This window comes from Vicia villosa, linkage group LG7, assembly GCF_029867415.1.
Source record: "Vicia villosa cultivar HV-30 ecotype Madison, WI linkage group LG7, Vvil1.0, whole genome shotgun sequence".
Classification (NCBI taxonomy): Eukaryota; Viridiplantae; Streptophyta; class Magnoliopsida; order Fabales; family Fabaceae; genus Vicia; species Vicia villosa.
Genome location: NC_081186.1, coordinates 42,440,292 through 42,455,567, shown reverse-complemented (window position 1 = coordinate 42,455,567; position 15,276 = coordinate 42,440,292). Strand labels below are relative to the sequence as shown.

The following is a 15,276-nucleotide window of genomic DNA, read 5'->3' as shown; positions in this document are numbered from 1 at the left end:
ATAAACACACCAACAAAAACAAAGCCTCTTTCGAGGGCTTGGCCAGATGCATGTCTAGGTCCTACTTCTCATGTTAAAGGATGATGCAGAAAGCGGTAAAAGGGACAAGGAGACAATACTAAACGGATAGCAAATCCGCAATGAGCTAGCAAGCATAAGCAGAGTAGTCTGGAATACTTCGCGTAAGCCATCATCAAGCAAAGCGAGTCAGAAAGCATCGTCGTGAAAATAAATCACGAGCAACATGTGGTACACGTCGAGCATAACCACACAAGCAACCTGCAAGAGAACACAAGCCAGACAAAACAGGAATATACATCTCAATGAATGAGAGACCAGATGAATAGCAACGGAAATAGGTTCGTGTCCCACAAATAAAGTGGAACACGACGCAAATCAATCGCACCGGAAGCGAATTCGTGTCCCACAAATAAAGTGGAACACGAAGCAAGTCGAATCGCAATCAAAGGCTCTCTCGAAGTACCTCACACACCTCAACAACCAAATCAGTAATAACAAGGAGGCACACACCCGCCATAGAAAAATAATAGAAATTAAATTCTAAGTAAATTCTAAAACAAAATCTAAAAAGAGAAAATTGTTTTTTTATGACATTTTTATCAAATAATTAGAGCAAAACTATGTGACAAAAACATTTAAATTCTAACAAGCAAAATATTACATGTTTTTGATATTTTTTTCTATCATGCAAAAATCTAACAAAACTACTTGATTTTATGTCATTTTATCACCTAAAAATCTAACAAATGCTAATATTTTGTTACATTTTTATTATCTAAAAAAACTACATTAATATGAAGAGAAATGTAAATCAGAGGGGGTAAAAGATGAATTATAATGGTGCATACAGTAAAACAGGCGCAGGCCCAAGGTATTGTTTTTGAACTGATTTCTTATGTAAAAAAAAAGGTGAGAGTGATACATGGGCTCTCCTATGGGGTGTAGACAGTAATCACGGTGAAGGCCTAATGGATTGTTCAGTTTTGTTTGATCCAATTCGATTAATCCAGATTTTTATCTTAAACTCAACTAACCAAATCTTATGTTGTTTCAATTAGTCAACCTAAACTCTGTCCACTAATCACACTTATATCCAATTATACATTTGACTCACACTTAACCTCAATTAACCATCACTTTATCAAAGTAGAAATTAAACACAAAGAGGATTAGGTTTTACGTGAATTTGGAACATATGAGATCTCCTCTTCACTCTCAACACTCTCCGTGAACGGAAACGGCGCGGTGGCTCACACGTCTTCCGGCGAACAAATCTCCTTTGTCAATCATAACGATTCCCGTGCCATCTCGGTCCTCTCATCTTCCTCGCAACGAAAAAACAGCGGCGGATCTTCCTCTTAATCTTCTCCGATCGAAACACCGCAACGACATGGTGGAGGTCCTTCATTATCTCTGTTCGCCTCAATCTCTCTTAACCGATTCGAACTCGCCTCCCTCTCCTCAATCATCCGCGCGACCGGAGAAGTTTCCGGCGATTCTTCGGCGACGATGAAGATGAACAGAAGTCCAGAGAAATTCTTCAATATCTCATGTAAGCTTCGTTGTTCCTTAACTCGTCTTCTCTGATTCGAATTCGTGTATTTCTTCTCTTCCATTCCTGATGCGCGCTATGTGTTTTTATGTTGATGCTTCATGCGATTGATGCCGTGATGATGAAATCTGAATAATGATTGATAATGAATTCTGCAGATTTTGTGAGAAGGATGATGACAGATTTTTAGATGTTCTTGCGATGCAGTGACGACTGAAGGATTCAAAGGAGAGAGTTCGAGGTTGCTATGAGAATGAGGAAGAAGATTGTAGAAATTGTAGAGTTTCTGTGAGATTGAGGGAAATCGATGATGAAGATACAGATGTGTTGTTGATTACGTAGAGGTGTTGATCGAAGGTGATGAAGGTTCCAAAATTTCTTGCATCAAATTGCAGATAATGAAGTTTGTGGATAATTGATGGAGATTGGTGCTGAACGAAATTGATGGTTCGGTGATATTCTGAAGGATGGAGGAGAGTCTTTTGTTTTCCCAGAATTGAAGAATGAAGAGAGGTCAAGATTGGAGAATCTTGATGATTGATGATTGAAGGCGATGAAGATTGGGGAAGAAGATTGAGAGAGAGGTCCTCAGAAAAGTTTGTTATGGTTCTGTTAAGATATTTTTTACGTTAGTGAGCTTCCAAATTCTGTTATGCGATTCTCATATCTCCCGATCCCAATTTTCTCTTACTGAACTTTTTCTGTTGAACCAATTTTTTTTTGATATTTTTCCCTGTGAATTCTGTTATCGATTTTCTGTTATATTGTGGCAGGCTTGTATTGTGTCGAAATTGCGAGTCTGAACCAGTTTTCTTTATATGATTACGCAGGTGGACATTGTGGCTGAGAACCAGTTCGATTTATGGTGTACCGCGAGCTGATGGCTATGTTTTGATGGCGTGAGGTCTTTGCAACAAGTGTGGAAGCGGTGCCAAGTCGGTAGAGGCTTTCATATGCTGGTGTTGTTGACTTTGTATTATGCTGCAGGGGTTTGGAAAGCATGATGAAGATGGAACAAGACTAAAGATTATAAACAATAGAAAATTAGTCTAGACTTAGGCATCAAAACTTCTCCATGTAATTTATGTCTTGTGATGTAATGATATGGTAATGTATTCTTTGGATGGAAGTCGTATGTAGTTGATGAAACTTGTAAATTCATAATGGATAGACCTTTTACAAAACTGAATCATGCCATTTACTTCAATGCTTGCAGTTAAAACCGACACTTGCACTTATCCTTCAATAGTAAATCAAACCATAACTTGATAACAAAGAAAAAAATTGTTCAATGACCTATAGCACAGTCCACCAATTAGTTATAGTGGAAGAGACACTTGAATGGATCATCGAGGTAATTGAATGATCTTTGAATCTTTGGATGAATAAGGCTGAAACTCGAACTTTGTATGTTTGCACTTCGATAATCTTGAATTGTTCCTTTTAACTTGATACCTAGAAATCTCACACAAATGCTTAAGGACTTTAATTCACTTTGATTATCCTTGAACTTAAATCTACCTCAAGTCTCAATGAACAAAATCAAATCAACCGCATCTTCAATGAAACTCTTTTTTTCTCTTACTTTTCGAAAGACGAAATAAACGTCTTTGATAACTTATAGCTCATAGGAAGAGGGCAAATTTTGGGGTGCAACACCAAGGAGTCAAAATACATGCGCATAAACTTCGAAAAAGGAGGAAAACAAAAGCGTTGGAAATAAAGTAAATCAAATTCAAAATAAAGAAACATCGAGCAAACAACCCGAAAATTTGCCCGACTAACGGCCACGAAGGCCGAGCCGGTAGATATCTTTACAAAGCAAAAACGGGGGGCATTCCCCCCGGAATACAAACCAAAATCACAAATGGCACGCAGGAAGAAATATTAACAAAAACTTCAAACACCTTCCTCTATCTGGGTCTCCTCGGCCTCTTGAGCTGCGGATTCCTCCCAGCCGACCATGAAATCTGGAGAGACGATCTAGTCACACTCCACTCGGTGATAAGGGCCGGTACCCTCAGTACCAAATCCATCCCAGGATTCTTCAACTTAAGTTGGGCCACAGTGGAATTGTAGGTATCCTCGGCAGCAGCCACGCAGTCTCCTCCCAAAACCCGTATGTACTGGATTAGATTCGCCCGGGTCAAGAGAGTCTTCTCCTCCTCCGTCTCGTCTTCAACAGGGGCCAAAGACCGACAAAGAGAAGCCTTCCTAACCGAGGAAGACAGCATCGCTCCATAAAAGGTCCGGTAGAGTAGAGTGTACTGCCCTTGCACATCGGCCAGAGCATCCTCCTTAGCACTCAGAAGTGCCCTCAAATCCGCCAGCTCCTGCTCTCGGGCCTTCAGCTCTCGTTGTGCCCCCTCCAAGGTAGCCGTGTTATTCTTGTAATCCTCCTCGAGCCTCCTCACGGCTTCCGCAGATAGGGGCGCTGAACGAGCATACAAAGCAGCCAACTTAAGGACCCTAACGACAGCGGCCGCATCCTGCACCAAAAACTTCTGACGAACAGACGGTTCCAGGCCTTCAATGTGGAGTGACTTCGCTCGAGGAGTGGTCAGAGAAGGTCCTCCCTCAAAGAACCGAGGTTGAATAAAACACGAGGGCAAGGTAAAGGGACCACCAGTCTCCTCCTGAGTCAAATCCACAACATCAACCCTAGGCCGCTTATGACGGACCAGAGTGTCTGGAACCGGTTGCTGACGCAGGGGGGAGGATGGACGATAGCAGGCCTCAGGGATTTCCCATGGTCAGAAGCGCGAAATGTAGATCCAACAGCCATAGGGGAGGAGGAGGAAGTGCCAGAACCATTCGCCAGGGTACTCTGCACAGCTGCCAACCGAGGACCAGCAAAATTTGAACTTCGGTTTTAGGGAAGTAACAGGCTCCCCTATATCATTGAGGACCGGAAGACTATGTACATCCAAGGTTGGATCCTGAGAGGAAACAGAATCGCGAACCTCCTTGGACTGAGGGCAAATTAGGTAGAAACGCGTTTTATAATTCTTTAGGGAGTCGGAATAAGACTTGAAGATCTTCTTCGACTGTTTCAAGGATACCCAGCCGAACTGACCGTTAGCAACCTTTTGTTGCACGGAAAAGCAATAGAAAAATAACAAAATGGTCCCAGCTATTTTCAAATACGAGCAAGTCAGCTCGAACGCCCGGATAAACGCAATTGCGTTGGGGTGAAGCTGACCGGGCGCCACCTCCAGGTGATTAAAAACTGCAATCTGGAAATCAGTAAAAGGTACCCAGAAACCCATCTCCCGAAACACCACTTTGTACATGGGAATCAGGTCAGGGGCATACACGTCACACACCCAGTCTTCTTCTCCGGGGACAATAACGGACCACCCGTTCTTATTCACATCTCCCTCGGGATCCACATGGCCCTCGATCTCCAAGAAAATATCCGATAGGTCCTCGACAAAATGACTCTCGATTTCAAGAGCCTCCTTCAGCACCCATGAGTCCGGGGACACCCCTCGCTGGGCCGGGGGCGTTGCTGACGACGAGCCCGAGGTTGAAGGACGTCCTTGATCGGCCATATTCACCTGAAAAGCAGGGGAGAATAATGAATTCGATAGCACAATCAAATCCACCTTTCCATCACTATTCAAAGTGAAAGGGCGCACAAACGATCAAAGGACACAGATCCCCGACCATGCCCCTCTCCGAAGAATCGGTCGTCAAGCCGAATGCCGTTCACACTAACCAAGGTTAAACATGCACACTGCCCCTAGGGCAACACTTCCAAAAACAAACTTGAAAGCGCAGTAAAGGAAACACGAAATCCCTAAAAATAACTAGTGAAGCAGAAACTAAATTCACAGCAAACAATCTAACGATCTGTAACCATCAACGACGGAGAAACCAGTCTCATCCACCGTCTACAACCAACAAACCTTTAAACTTACATCCAAAGTCACGCTAAAAAACTTATCCTAACCACATTTCATGCATCTCTAAGCAATCAAGGGGAAAAGAAGGAAAACAAAGGGAAAGAGTGAACTTACGATTGAGGTTCTTATGAAGAAGACGACTGTTGCTAATGAAACGTCACGGCGAAAGGCGTGGTCGGTGGCGGGAGAAGAAAGCACAGGGAACGAGTTTGAAATGTTTAAAAAAGAAGACAGTTCAAAGTATTTATAGGCGCCTAAGAGACGTCACGTGCGCCGCACATGACCTCTGGGAACGGAAAGGTCATCATTAACCCTAGGAGCCTACAGCTAGACTAGTCATCATCACGCATTAAATGCGACACGTATCCCGAAGTGCTAAACTCCCAAGCGACACGCCTCATAGCTCCCGGCCTAACAGTCCCTCTCCCCGTGATTTCAGGGCAACACTCCTCGGAGGCATCAGGTCCACTTCCCCGACAGAGCTCCTCTGCCCAGCTTCCTTAAAGTCGTCACTCCCACGGTCGGAAGCAACGACTTGGGGGGCTCTTGTTTTGGACCGGCCCAGTTATTCCAATTGGGCCAATCCACTCTTTAGCCCAAGGCATTCTGGTCCATACACGCGGTAGCCTTCCCCGGCCCCCTCCGGACAAACACAAGACGCAACCGAGCAATTCCACTGTTATTTAGGAGACAAATAGATTTAACTTATATGTCTTGTTATTGTGTAAATTTAAAATATTTGTTTAAACTAAAATTTAAAAAATAATATAATACATGTAGATAATAACATATATAAATAAAGTAAAATTGTTAAATAGCTTTAATTTATATAATTGAATTTTATAATGTTAAAACTTAAGAAATTCAAATAAAGATTGAGCAGCTAATAAAATTATTTGTTATCAAATAAATAATTGAGATTATATCAAAAAAATTCTATAAAAGTACAATTATTATAATTAATTATTGTGTAAACTAATCACATAATAGTTAGAAATATAATGTAATTAGAACTATATATATATATATATATATATATATATATATATATATATATATATATATAATATATATATATATATATATATATATATATATATATATATATATATATATATATATATATCTCAAAAATATTTCAAGAAGTTTCATTTTAGAAATTGTACACTTATATTTTTTTTAAATTTAAAAAATATAAGTCTCTTTGACATCAAGATGGACAAGTCATAATGTCATTTAATGTAACATGTGTGACACACGTAACATATAGTTATTTGACAGATTAAACATTTTGACTGAATTTAGACAATTTAGAAAAACAATTCAATATTTCATAAATATATAATTTTAAATCGGCACAGACTTATCATTTCAATTCAAAATAATAGTTTTTTCCTTATATTGTATAGATGAGAAGACGAATCAAATTAGTTTGAAGAGAAAATCTCAACCGACATCTCCCAATAAAAAGAAACTCGAGATAGTTAACTTAATTATTCTTAAAATTATTTGACTAATTATAGGAAAGATATCATAATTATAATAAATAAATAAATAAATAAATAAATAAATAAATAAATAAATAAATAAATAAATAAATAAATAAATAAATAAATGATTGTAACTACAATGCCCGGTCAAAAATGATGTCCCTAGTAACGGAGAAATTTTAGTTTCCCCTTGCCAAAATTCACCAAACTCGTGATGTGAACTCATTACTCATCCATGTGCAAATTTATGAGTTGGATTTTGGAAGAGACAACAAAGAGTACAAAGTAACAATTAAATACTCAAACAATAAAAGAAGCTGATTGTAGCCTATCCCGAAACATGATAGAGTTAAAGAAGAAAAACATAAAATAGATTTTCCAAAGGATTTTGGCTCACCAATGGTCGTTTTCATGTTATCAAAGTGGGAGCCAGGGAAAGGTTACCTTCTTTATTTTCATGAGAAAAAAAATAAAATAAAATTATAATCAATTAAATTAGATGTACCTATTCTTATATTTAATAATTCAATTTCTTTAATAAAGAAAAATTATTGAAAAAAAAAACAAGAGATATAAAACATAACCCATCAATCAAACAACTAACAAAATTGATAGTTTGAATGTTAGTGCAGATACACTAGTGAGGAGAAAAATTGAGAATGGAGAATAAGAATTATCTATAAAATAAGAAAACACAAGTACCTGATAAATACTCATATGCCCTTTATTTAAAAAAATCCACCTATTAATTTTAGGGTCAAAATGTGTCCAAATAATACTTTTTGTGACTAAATTCTGACTTTGGCTTCAATCTAACTAATTGTTTCTTCTGTTCCTCTCTCTATTGGCTAAGTTATGTACTATTTGTCCTTTTAATTCTAATCTAACTGAACCGAGTAATCCAATGTCCCCCTCCAAAGACAATCTGTACCCATTTACACTTTTTCCTTACTCCCAATGTTGCTTTCCAATCACAATCCCATATGCATTCAATCGTTTTTCTCCCTCTTCCTCTACCGTCACTCACCATTCTTTCAATTTATTCCTTTCAAAACCTTGCTAACCATTCAACCCTTTTTTTGACAAAGTGTCTTCCTCTTCCACCGAAACTGTAGGCATAGTTTAAACCATGACTTTATTCCAGAAAATGGCACGACCGTTGGAAAAAATCTTTGATGTTAACGATGAAAAGAAACTTTTGAAAGTTGCTGTTAAAATACATCACAAATGGAGTGTCATCTCTAACAACAAGGAACATTTTGAAATGGTTGTTTATGATTCTGAGGTTAGTTTCAACCAAAGATTTTCTATTGATTTTTTATATTTTATTACAGTATGTTTTTCTTTTTGTTTTTCTTTTTAATGGTTAATATTTGGTTGTAGGGAGGTGTTAAAGAGGAAGATTTTGTATTGATTTTTTATATTTTCATACAGTATGTTTTGGTTTTGAAAGGTTAATATTTGGTTGTTGGGAGGTGTTAATGAGGAAGATTTTGTATTGATTTTTTATATTTTCATACAGTATGTTTTGGTTTTCAAAGGTTAATATTTGGTTGTTGGGAGGTGTTAATGAGGAAGATTTTGTATTCATATTTTGTTTTTTCATTCAGTGTGTTTTGGTTTTGATAGCTTAATATTTGGTTGTAGGGAGGTGTTAAAGAGAATATTTTTTGATTTTTTATCGTTGGCTGTAGGCTATATTATGTGGTTTATTTGATATTGATAGATTTTGTTTGTATTTCCTCTGTAGGGAAGTGATATCCATGTTATCGTACCTCCCGTGTATAGGCAGAGTTTTGATTCGCTCTTTGTTGTTAATGATACTTACACTATTGCAAACTTCCAAGTTCAGCTGAATGATCTGCTGTTCAAACCTTCAGCTCACAAGTACCTCCTTAAATTTACTGGTGGGACCAAAGTTGGGGATAGAAACGTGCATCAGATTCAGGAAAAGACTTACAGACTCACTCCTTTTCTTGATATTATAACTATATATGCTTTTTGGGACAATCTCAACTTCTATGTAGCACTCTACATCTGATCTCAACTTCAACCTGATGCACGTTTTCCCATTGTGTTTTACAGATGTTATCGGAGTGGTTGATGAAATTGGGTACATACAGGCCCAGGTTGGAAGTAAAAAGCAACAGGTCAACTTTGTCATTCGCAACTTGAGGTTGAAAGTTTGTTTGTTACCTTTTATACATCTTAATGGTAGCCCTCTATAGCTTATATTTTGTCTGATTTCTTAGTTTAAATGTGCATTTTGTAGCAACAACACTATAACGGTTATGTTATGGGAGGCGTACACGGTGCAGTTTATCAACTACATTGAACAGCATATCAATACTGCCATTCCGGTTGTGATTCTGATTCAATATGCAAAAGTCAAAGAAGCTTTTGGTATATATTACTCCCATACTGATTCATACGGTTCATAAAGTGTGTTTTATGTTTTCAACCTCATATTTTTATTAACTTATTTTGTGTTTGCAGGCAAATATCCACTATCTGTTACCAACACTTACAATGTCACCAAAGTGGCTATTAATGAAGACATGGAGACAATCAAACAATTCGCCAAAATGTACTCACTTCGTTTATTGCAAAACCCTGCAATTGGTATCATCCTTCATAATTAACACTGACTATGTTTTTTTGGTATTCAGGCTTACACAAGATACTATAATGGCTGTCTCAGGCCTTCGCAGTCAGCAGTCTCAGGACAGGTTGCAAAACTCATACACTTCTCGCCAATCACCTTTCCAAAAATTGTTGTCTAATGTTGTTCTTCTTCCTCTTGAGCAAATTGTTAAACTCAAAGAGGTAGTAATCTTGCATTTATTGTTTAAGCAAATATAGTCAACCTCATATACTATATTTGATTTTCCGTTAACCACCCTTTTGTAAAATCAGACAAATTTTTGTGCCACGGTTGCAACAATTACGAAAATATTTGCGTCAATATATGGCTGGTACTACCAGGCATGCCATGAATGCCCAAATAAAGTCACTGGTGATAAACCTCCCTACAAGTGTACAAAAGGACATGAAACGGAAACTGCCATATTCAGGTATAAAGACCAATTATTTATTTGATCAACTAATTTTTACACCAACTTTATATGTCAAATGTGAACTTACATTTTTAAGGGTACAAACTTAGGTATAAAATAAGGGTGGATGTTCTTCATGCTGGTACAAAATGCAAGTTTGTTTTGTGGGACAAGGAGAGTGAGGAACTATTGGAAGTGTCGGTTGCTCATATGCGCGAAACAATGTTTCAGGTACCGACAAAAATATAACTTCTTATGATTTTTAAAACATGCTGGTTCAACACTGCATATAATAACTCATGGTATATATATTAATTTTTATATAGGCTGGAATATTTGATCCCCTCGAATTTCCCCTGGCACTTGACATGCTGGTTCTTACATTTGGCATTATGTTAAAGTCTTGAATTTGACAAAAAAACATGCGTCTATCCTCCGGACCAAGTGAAGAAGATAAAAAGGAAATTGTGGATTTTTCAGATTGGCTTTTAGAAATAGGAGAGGGAAGAATTTCCGAACCTAACGACGGTTATGCTAACATTGACATACCGCCCGAACTGTTAATTACAGACTTCGATGACCCTATTCTTGCCATCGTCAAGAGTACATATCCAGATTTCTTAACAAGTTACCAATCGTGTGATTATCTCAAAAATAGGGCCATTCTTGCTTCCACTTTGGACATTGTTGACAAAATCAATGACCATGTCCTTGCCATGATGCCAGGTAGAATTTTGCATTAATATAACATATTGTGTTTTAGATTGTTATATCTTTTCTAATGGATAATTTTATAGGGGAAATACGAGATTACTACAGCTCTAACTCAATTGATCGATCAGAAATCCATGACAGCAACATTCTTCAAGTCCTTAGCCCCGAATTCCTCAGCTCTTTAAGAACTTTTGGCCTACCCAACCATCACTTAAAGTTAAAGGTTGGAACACCAATCGTGCTTATGCGAAACATTGATAAATCACAAGGTCTATGTAATGGGACGAGGCTTATAGTAACTAAAATGGCTGCTCATGTGCTTGAGGCCAAATTGATGGGTGATAACAATAATGGAAACGTTATATACATCCTGCGAATGGATTTGTCCCCATCTCAATCTCCTTGGCCATTCAAGTTATCGAGACGTCAATTTCCAGTTATTGTAGCCTATGCCATGACTATTAACAAATCACAAGGCCAATCGTTGGATTGGGTTGGACTTTATATACCTCGGGATGTTTTCACACATGGACAAATTTATGTTGCCGTTTCACGAGTTACAACAAAAAAATGTATCAAGATATTGATACATGATGATAAAAACATCCCAAAGCTTTCAACATGTAAAGTTGTATAAAAAGAAGTTTTTAATAACATTTAGACGGTACGTATATATCTTTTTTCCAGATTCTCTGTTCCGGATGTATGTGGCACAGAATAATAAGTTATATTTATCACTAATTATTGATAACATTTTCTATAGTATACTTAATGTCGTTTATAAATACTTTAAATTAGCATACTTTGCATTCTAATCAAACCTACCTTCCTGTGCAGATAATCCAAAAGGCAAAGGATCCCAACATTTTTGAACTACAATCTTAACTGTTATTGTTCTATATGTAGCAATATCATTGCCAACATCATTTTATATTTTGAATCTATGTTTGTTTTGCTCTTTATTTGCATTCAATATGTCAATTAGATAAAAAAAATTCCCTACAAACACCTACCACAACAAACAATCGGAACATACGGTAGTTTTTTTTTCCTTTAAAACTAACATCATTTTCAAAATTTCATCACAACCAAGGCATTATAATAAAAACAACATAATTGTTTTACCTGAGACTATAAATTGAATTTCAATGCTTCTTTCTGTTAGCATCCCAGTTGAGAATGAAATATAAAACTTCTCTCCATAGCAAAGCTTCAAACTACATCTTTGCCAACAGTCATATAAGTTTTTTTATCACAAATTGTAGAACAAACCATTCGTCTACTGTTTTCTTCCTCTTGGGTGTAGGATAATAATTTTTATTTATCATTAGGTCTTCAATAATTCATCCTTTCCTTCTTTCCAATTTACTTTCACGTGACTCTATTGGCAGCATATAGTCACATGGTGTTGGGATATATTTTGCATACAAGTTTTTTATTATATTTCCAACATCTTCTTTGCAAAACAGGTTAAAAGTATTACATGCTTTGGAATATATTCCTTTATCTCTTACCAACACCATATATGCGGTCCCAGCTGTTTTCACATGCAATGATCAACTTTCGTTTTTAATTTCAATTACTTTATTGTAATTTTTGTCCAACAACCAAATATGCCTTATACTATATTTTTCATTAGGGTTAAACCCTATTTTGCCCCCTGCCATTTGGGGCGAATCTGAAAAACAACCCTGTAAAAAAAAAAACACAGATTCCGTCCCTGCCATTTGTAGATTCCTCTATTTTGCCCCCTCATTGAATCTGGTCAACAAAAATGATGATGTGGCGCTATTTTTTTATTTATTTAATTATTATTTTATGACGTGGAATGCTGACGTGGAATTTAATTTTTTTATTTTAAATTCTTTTTAATTCCACGTAATAACCCTTTATTTTTTATTTATTTTAATTTTATTTATGTATTATTATTATTACATTGTTAACATTCAAAATATATAATTAATAATTCTTAAAAAGTTGTCTCAAGTGAGGTTTGAACCCAAGACCTTCCACACCATTCTACAACTTCCTTGCCAACTGAGCTATTTACATTCTTTGTTCATTAATTGCATCAATATGTATATGTTACATAGGTATTATTCAACCATATATTAAATCGAAAGTATTTTTTCAACCATAAGTATTATTCAACCCAAATTTTATTATTCAACCATATATTAAAACTGAAAGTATTATTTCTATAAATAAATATAATTTTCAAATATATTATATTGAAATGTTATTAAACAAACAATTTTAATATTTATTATTTAAATACTAAAAATAATAAAATAATAATAAATTGAAAATAATTGAAATATAATTTCAGTTTATTAATTGAACGTAAATATAATAAACTGAAATATTTAAATGTAATACTTTTACGTCTAATATATTAATTATTTTTTATTGATATAATGCTACAGTAAAATTAATTCCAGTTTAATTTTAGTTTATTATTATAGTACACTAAAAATTAATTAACGTTATTATATTAAACTGGAAATAAATATATTTTAATATTTTAATATTTATTCACCACTTTGTTTTTTTTTATTTATGTTTTTTATATTTAATTTATATATTTTAGTTTCTTAATATTTCATTTTATTTGAGCGTAAATAAAATAAATATTAAATATATTAAACTAAAAAATAAATATAAATATATCTTTGAAAGTTAATATTAAATATATCTAATTAATATATCAATTTCATTATTTAAATAAATTTTTACGTTTTACAATATACCATATAAATACAAGTGGAGATATTATTTCAACATAGCTTATGGCCTAGTGGTATGGTTATATTTCAATGAGGTAGAGAACCTGGGTTCAACTCCTCCCTCTTGCAAAAATTTTGATGTCTTAACATTTAAATGTTTCAAAATTCTAATATAAAATGATTGTATTCTTAATAATTCTTAATAATTTAATAGTAATAATTATAATAAAAATTAATTTGGCCAAATGCGTGAAAATAAAAAATAATAATTTCTAAAAAAATTAATTAATATTTGAAAAATAAATACATTTAGAAAAATAAAAAAATTGCAAAAATCTAGTTGGCAGCCACGTCAGCAATAAAAAAATCAAAAAAATCCAACACAGCTCGCCACATCATCATTTTTGTTGACCAGATTCAATGAGGGGGCAAAATAGAGGAATCTACAAATGGCAGGGACGGAATCTATGTTTTTTTTTTTACAGGGTTGTTTTTCGGATTCGCCCCAAATGGCAGGGGGCGAAATAGGGTTTAACCCTAAAAAAATTGTATGTGACCATCTTTGACTTTATTAATGTAGAAGTTCGAACCAATTTCTTCAACATCCAATAAAAAAGTTAACTCAATAAAAAATAAAAAATCAAGAGAAAAAAATAGTCATATCATAAATTAAGGAAGAAGTGAATAAAATTAAAAATAATAATAATGAAGAGTTTGACGTTAAAAATTAATAACCCATTATTAATGGTTGACAAGATGTATATTGAAGTCTCTTCGAAAAAAAGAATAACGAGTGAAAAAAAACTATAAAGAGAAGAGAAAAGCCACCTAAGTAAGGGAGTGGATAGACCAATTTATTAAAATAAAAAAATTTGGAAAAAAAATAGATATATTTTTAGTGGGGAGTTGATGTGAGGGAATATTGAGAAGGCTATGGTGGCTATTGAGAAGTCTAGAGGATTTAAGTGAAAAAAATTTGGTTTGAATCGGACTTCACCCTTATTGTAAATGGCTTTTCTAATTCCGACCTTGTGTCTTTGAACATCATGTCTTGTTGGCTTAATTGTTAATCGTATATGCTTACTATTGATTTCATGATCACTCGTATATAAAGAGAAGTTATTTTTGTGTTGATTTCCTTACTAGCCTTGGCCTTAAGATTATAATTTTTACTTAGGATCTGTTTGGTTCAACGGATGAGAGGGAATTTAATAAAGGGGAGGGGATGGGAGGGAAAGTATTTTAATTAAAAGTATGTTTGGTTCAAACGAGGGGAAAGAATGGGGTATAATTTTTAGTTAAAAATATGTTTGGTTCAGGAGGGAAAGGGAGGGATTTTAAAACTAATTTGTCTTTTAACCCTTAAAATAGTATAACACTCATGCTAAATCAAATAAAAACAATGTGATATTATCAATTTTTTGTCAATTCATAAATAATATAGATAATCAAACACAAAATATTTACTATTTCAAATACTTTAAAATATATTAAAGCGTAAATAAAATATTGATAAATTTCATAAAATAATCATATGATTCATGATCAGATGAATATTTTTTCATCTTGATGATCCATCTAATTCCATAAAATATTTATAAAATTAAATTTTAGATAATATATATAGCTCACATACTACAATTATATTTAAATATGTAATACAACACAATAACTTATAAAACAATTAAGTTCTTACAAAATAATAAATCAAAATGAATATAATAAAGAGTTTAATGGTAGTACACTGTCAGTGAAAAAAAATTACACATACATCCAATTAGAATATTTTAAAGTGTCAAATCATAAAAG

General features: G+C 34.6%; 1 protein-coding gene and 1 long non-coding RNA gene across 3 annotated transcripts; both read left to right on the top strand.

Annotated features, from left to right (window-relative positions):
- The first annotated feature begins 1,079 nt into the window (after nucleotides 1-1,079).
- LOC131617134 (uncharacterized) lies at nucleotides 1,080-2,757 on the top strand. Of its 2 annotated transcripts, XR_009288444.1 has the most exons (3): nucleotides 1,087-1,573; nucleotides 1,732-2,201; nucleotides 2,404-2,757. It is a non-coding gene; the product is annotated as an uncharacterized LOC131617134 (long non-coding RNA). The 2 variants fall into 2 exon arrangements; XR_009288443.1 differs by having other exon boundaries at nucleotides 1,080-1,573; nucleotides 1,732-2,757.
- Nucleotides 2,758-8,623: 5,866 nt separating this feature from the next.
- LOC131617133 (uncharacterized) lies at nucleotides 8,624-11,471 on the top strand. The gene is made up of 8 exons (XM_058888494.1): nucleotides 8,624-9,147; nucleotides 9,244-9,374; nucleotides 9,468-9,558; nucleotides 9,641-9,797; nucleotides 9,888-10,045; nucleotides 10,138-10,258; nucleotides 10,354-10,753; nucleotides 10,825-11,471. Exons 1-7 carry the CDS (start codon nucleotides 9,029-9,031, stop codon nucleotides 10,432-10,434), a joined length of 858 nt encoding a protein of 285 aa, XP_058744477.1. The 5' UTR covers nucleotides 8,624-9,028; the 3' UTR covers nucleotides 10,435-10,753; nucleotides 10,825-11,471.
- Nucleotides 11,472-15,276: the final 3,805 nt, after the last annotated feature.